A 5,986-nucleotide genomic window follows, 5' to 3' on the forward strand; every position below is an offset into this window, starting at 1 on the left:
AGCGGGAGCAGCTCGCTCCGGCCGTTCCGGCTGGGAATTTATGAAAATGATTGCTTCGAAAATTAATAAATATCGAAATAATTTCGGTAGATTTCATATGCAAATTGGCGCCGTGCACAAATCTGCAAAGCTTTAGACACTTGAAGCCGGGTTTCGGTTCCAGCTTCGGTCCGACTCGTTTTCGATTGTGGCATGTGATTAAATTAATAATTAATTTGTTTTAATTTATGAATAACGGTTGTAAATAATCATTAATAAAAATTAAAAAAGATTTCTTTTATTTTAAGGCACCGAATCCGAATCCGACTGCGGGCTCGGATTCTGATTCGGATTCCAGCTCAAACGGAGACGGAGATCCAACAAAATACGTAGCAACATCATTAAGATCAGTGGAGGCAGAATATTCAAATTCAAATTCAAAATCTCAGAGTCTCAATTCCGAATTGAACTCACCGACAAAAGCCGGCCGAATGGTAGCTCTCGTTCCGACTCGATCATTGTTTGCTTAAATATGTTCAAATTTATTGACAACAATTTGTGGTCTTTTGTGCTTCTCTTTTTGCTGAAATTATTAATTGGAGTAAAACAAATTTGGCCTTTCAGCGCTAATTGGGCTGGGTATTTGAATACCCAGATCGGAGAAATTTGAAATGCTCTTTGGCCAACAGATTGGTGGCTCTGAAAAGAGCCGTTTGGGTGTGTGTGTGTCCTATCGATGTGATGATGAGCTCTGGCTCAGTGCTGAGCGTGGTCCAGGTCCGGGTTTTGGCGTATTCGCTGGCCAACAGGTGACCTTGGTCCTGGCTGAGTTACTCTCTCAGTTGTTGGCTGGCCTTACACTTTGCCTTTGCCCTCTTTATTGGCCTCGGAAGAACTTCAGGATGTCCTTGTGCTTCCCGGGGCCTAAGCCCAGTGCTGGGTCGGGAAATTCTGCTTGCGCCCCGACTCCCTCGCACTCGACTCAAAATTAAACAAAATACTCGACTCCTCGTTGCTCACTTTCTGTACCATTTATCAGGTTGCATATGCGGTTCTATGCGCACCAGGCCGCGCCTTCATTTGGGTGGTGCACCGCCCAGCGACGAGGCAGCCGATCCGGGGACTTGAACCGTCACCATTCCCGCGGCGGCGGCAGCAGCCGCCAGTCCAACCATATCCGCCTCATGCATGGGCTTCTTCTTGAGGATGCTCAGATCGTTGACGTTCTCCAGGAAGGACTTGTGTGCGGAGAAGACCTTAACGCTGTCAAAGTCCTTTTTCAGCTCCTCGATGTCGCGCTTCTGCTTGGCGCGCCGGTTCTGGAACCAGGTGATCACCTGGGCATTGGACAGCCCCAGCGAGGCGGCGATCTCATCCCGGTCGGCGGGCGACAGATACTTCTGGTAGAGGAAGCGCTTCTCCAGCTCGAAGATCTGGTGGTTGGTGAAGGCGGTGCGGGACTTGCGTTTCTTCTTCGGCTGCGGCCTGTTCGAGAATATGTCCAAATGGGACTTGTCTGCAATTGACAAAGAGAGAGAAAGATGGTTAGAGTTGGTTGTGGCTAAGACTGAACGGTTGGCATTTGCCAAACCGGTTGCTCTTGCTAACAAGCGGCTTTTGCCTTGAGTTTTAATTGCCGGACGGGACGGGCGGGACGGGAAGGGGCAGCGTTAATTTAAATGCCAAACGATTGATACATTTTAATAATGCAATTGCCATTCCCATTCCTATTCCGATTCCGATTGCGCTTTCCCAGGCACCTCTCCGAGCTGCCCAGTTCCCGGTTGCCAGTGGCCGGAGTGTATAATTTCGAGTTGATTGATTGCGCGAGTTGTGGGCGTTCATTGAGTGAGCGGATCTAATGACTCGCCGGTCTTATGCAATCTTTGGAGCGCTCATTTGTCTCGTTTGCCGTGTGATTTATAATAATTATTGACACCTACAAATCAGTTTTAAGTGGTACAGTACCACTAGCCGGGCTTGATTAATGAGCCACTAGCCTGTACTTACAATGCACTGCCTTATCTGATCGAGGCTTGCATAACATTTCCTGGTACAGAGACAAAGTCTCCAGGAGCGGCCCCAATCAAAGCCCCGCATCGACGTCGCACGAGGCGAACATCAGCATAAATATTTATTTATTGAATATTGGCCAACCGGTTCGACATCCGATAGTTTCACACCCATTCCGATTGCTTGTCAAACAAACTAGATCAACATTAAAAACTAATTAAATGCCCGCCAGCGCCAGCGCCGGTCAGACTCGAATGAATACCACATGAATACACGGTATGAGTGTCTGGCTATTCGAAATGCAAACGCATACATAATTTGGCCATTCGTTATCTTGAGCGCGTTTTGTAACCCAAAACCCATTAGGCACTTGACTGCCTGCAGGGCTCTCTCCTCCACTCTCTCTGGATCTTTCTCTTTCTTTTTCCCTGTATTTGTTTTTTATCAGAGACTCATTAAGTAATTTCCATGACTTATCTTTGCAGCTAGGGAAAAGTCGAAGTCGAAAGAGAAATGAGCAGGCCACTTGGGTATCCTGTCCCTCTCAGGTGTCCACTTACAGGGCTCACTCGTAAATCGTTCCCTTAGTTAAGGGGAGGTTTGTTTTGGTCACATTTGTCAGGGTTCCGTGCCCAATATGTTCGGGCTGGAAATCCGATCGGTTTCCTTGGAACCTACGGCAACAGTTGGCCTCTGGGATTTTATGGATTCATTTGGCGCTAGTACTGGGAATTCCAGTTGGTCTATGGTTAGACCCATGGCGACAAGTTGTCTGGTCAGGTCAAGGGTCATTAAATTTTGATTCAGAGAGAAGCTGGATGAACTATCTTTAGAGAGTGCCAAAGATATTAATGTGCACTGCCCATATTTATGGGATTTCCGCTGCAACTGCAGCGCATCTGCCCCTCGATTAGACCCGGACAACCTACTCCTCCTCTTATTCCTCCTCTTTCTGCGGTGCTGACTGACTAACGACGACGCAAAGCTGCATATCGTTGCTGCTTCGTTGATCGTAAATATTTCGTCTTTGGGTTATACAATATACAATATTTGATAAACAGTAATATTTGTATATTGTCCACTTAAGCACTGCCTTATACAACAGCCGGGTGTCTCCGCTAATCGCTCTTTTTGTATTTTAAAACATGTTTACGACCGAGGCTCCAGCTGGGGCCAGAGTTTGTCGGCCATTAGTTTTGAGTAGCAACAAATGGAAACGGCATGTTAATTGTTCGATGAGGAATAGCAACAAAATACTCGAACCCGGCAAGACTCGATTAGGTAATGCACACGGGCGCACGGGCACACGGGCAGACTTGGGCCAACCCCCTCCTCCTGGAAAATTGTTGCTAATCGCTGCAGAATCGACACGAATACACAAATTTACTTACGAGTACTAATGCGAACTGTTGGAACTATTAAACAGTAATTGCCATGAAATCACTGCCTCGCCAGAGGGTGCACAGGGGGTGGAGGCAGTACTAAAACGCCCACTAAATGCACTCGGATGAGTGTCAAACTTGAACTGTGACTTAATCTGCTGCCTTTCCACAGCACAGGGCAGTAAATATGTTCGATTGTGCCAGAAAGTTCAGTTTCACTGAAATAATCTACATATATCTTTGACTTGTTCCATTTTCCCCCAGCAATTTGTTTCTGTCTGTGGCGCATGCTGCCAATTAATTAAAAGCCCAAAAATCGAATCGGTTAGGGAATTTACATATCAAAAGACCCCACTCTGATCGATTGACTGGAGCAGCTCGTCGGGCGGCAGGGGGAAAGGCGATCTGAACTGATCTGTTGGCCGTTTATTTCAATTAAACGAAATACGAACACGAATTTGCTGCTTGATAAATGGCAAACATCATCCAGTAATAAGCCAAATATGTACATATTCAGCTTCAGCCCCTGGAATTTCGATATTTCCATTCGAGAACTAATTGAAGGCTTTTATTCTAATTAAGAATCGCATAAATTCATTTCGCAAATTGAGACATTTGTCAATCGCAGCGGACAGACAGACAGATGTGGATGAGAGATGGTTTTGGGAGGGAAACCTACCTTGAGATTCGTCGAAATCCTTGGTGGTCATCTGGAACAGGGCATCCAGGGGCGTGCCATTGGCCTTGGCCTTGGCAGCGGCAGCAGCGACTGCGGCCGCGTTTCCTCCACTGGACGCACTGGGTCCACCGCTGCTCTGGGACGGACTGGAGGCACTCGCCGATCCGGCCGAGTGGTGTCGCTCTCGTTCAGCCGTCACCTGGGCTGACGACTGCGGGCTGTGGCTGCGGCGGGCAGCAGCGGCGGCGGCGGCAGCGGCCGAGTCCCGGGAAATCTCCGGAGAACAGCAATCGCTGGCCGCGGAGCTGGAGCGGTCCGAGCCGCTCTCCGAGGGAATGATGTCCATGCCCATGTGGCGCAGCAGCTGGGCCTGGGCGTTGAAGTGCTCCTGCAGCTGTCGGTGGTAGTCCAGGGCCAGGCGCTGCTCGTAGTGGAGCAGGGCTGAGGGGATGAAGGGGCGCACGGGCATGGGGCCAAGCAGGTGATCCCAGGGGCGGACAATCTGGCCTCCGGGCAGGAGCATGGCGGCCGCCGCGTGATGTGCCTCCAAGGGCTCGGTGCGGGGTTGGAGGAGACCAGCGGTTGCCCTATTGGCGGGTGGGGCCAGCAGTGTGGCAGCCGGCGGTGGCGACACCGAGTCCGAGCGCTGTTTTTGCGAGTGCCCCAAAATGTCGGCAATGGAAAAGCTCTTGACGCCCTCAATGGCCGCCTTGGTGGTTGTCTGTGGCTGGGAGTCGGCGGCGGTGGGTGCCGGAGCCAGGGCTGGTGGACTGGGCGTGTGTTCCCGCGGCTCCGACGAGGAGGAGGACATGCGCAAGCGCTTTAGCGGCTGAAAGTAGTCCTCCGGCAGACTGCCGACGGCCCCGCGGGTGAGTCCGGCGGCAGCAGCGGCTGCGGCGGCCGCATGATGCTGCATCAGGAACTGCTGCTGCTGGAGCAAGTCGATGGTGCTGGCACGCGGATGGTGCAGCTGGTGGGCATGCGGATGAGGCTGGTGCTGGTGCTGGAGCTGCGTGGGCAGCGGGCTGGGAGCTCCTCCGACGGAGATCTCCGATTCGGCGGGGCTGGCCGGACGCATGGTAGGAGGACAGAGCATTTAAGCTTCGGTCTGGCGGGTATTACTTGTCACTTTGGTATCGCTCAAAGCACTAAACTGTGTCTCCTTCTTGCAGGTGCCAGAAGCGACGTTGCACTGATTCGATTGCTTCACTTTGCGTTTGGTTTCTTAATAAATTCGTGTACTCATCTGACGAACACGGCCGTATCTGTATCTCTCAAGTCTCTGAGTGTCAGGCGGTAAGCGATAGACGATTAACGAGGGAACGACGACGACGCTGATCCAATAGGAGGACCTCTCAACTCGACGTTCGAAATAGATTTGAAGATTGGTTCGCTAACTAGACACGTCGATATTTCTTCAGTTCTTTTGCTGCCCGCCGTCGCGTCGCTCTCCGCTCCGCTCCGCACTAACACGCGCTCTCTCTCTCTGTGTCTCTGTCTCTCTCGCTGTGTGTGTCTGTCCCTCTCTGTTACTCAGAGTCTGCTTAACATCTCTGGCTCTCTCGTCTCCTCGTCGCTTCGTTTCGTGTCTCGTTTGTCGGTGGTTAAACAACCCAGCCCGGCTCGGCAATCAAATCATAACTGCACAACAAGCGGCAGCGTCGACGTCGTTTCTCTCTCTCTCCTTCTCTGTCTTTCTGTCTCTGGGAGAGAACCAGTTTACCGTCTCGCTTGTGGGTTAGACAGAGTCGGGTAGAATGATTCGCTATCTCCCTCTGGCCGGCCTGTTCACCACCAATCGGCTACAGCAACAAAAAAATAGCAATGGTGGCGTATACGTAACGGTAATTATGGCGTTCATCATGCGGCTGGCGTGCAAGCGAGACGGCAATAGCGACGCTCCTCAGCTTGTAACGAGACTGTATTTAGTATT

The 5,986-nt window shown here is 50.8% G+C and overlaps 1 protein-coding gene across 1 annotated transcript; it reads right to left on the reverse strand.

The window, feature by feature from the left end:
• Nucleotides 1-679: 679 nt before the first annotated feature.
• Nucleotides 680-5,708, reverse strand: lbe (ladybird early). Its single transcript, XM_033376708.1, has 2 exons — nt 4,054-5,708; nt 680-1,495 (listed from the first exon to the last, which is right to left on the reverse strand). The coding sequence occupies exons 1-2, from the start codon at nt 5,147-5,149 to the stop codon at nt 1,056-1,058; spliced, it is 1,536 nt and encodes a 511-aa protein (XP_033232599.1). The 5' UTR covers nt 5,150-5,708; the 3' UTR covers nt 680-1,055.
• Nucleotides 5,709-5,986: the final 278 nt, after the last annotated feature.

The sequence above is a fragment of the Drosophila pseudoobscura genome, chromosome 2 (genome assembly GCF_009870125.1).
Source record: "Drosophila pseudoobscura strain MV-25-SWS-2005 chromosome 2, UCI_Dpse_MV25, whole genome shotgun sequence".
NCBI lineage: Eukaryota > Metazoa > Arthropoda > Insecta > Diptera > Drosophilidae > Drosophila > Drosophila pseudoobscura.

Coding starts and splice junctions, on each gene's coding strand:
- lbe (XM_033376708.1), bottom strand. CDS start 5,149: ATGCTCTGTCCTCCTACCATGCGTCCGGCCAGCCCCGCCGAATCGGAG. Junction 1,496..4,053: donor GGATTTCGACGAATCTCAAG/GTAGGTTTCCCT, acceptor TGTCAATTGCAG/ACAAGTCCCATTTGGACATA.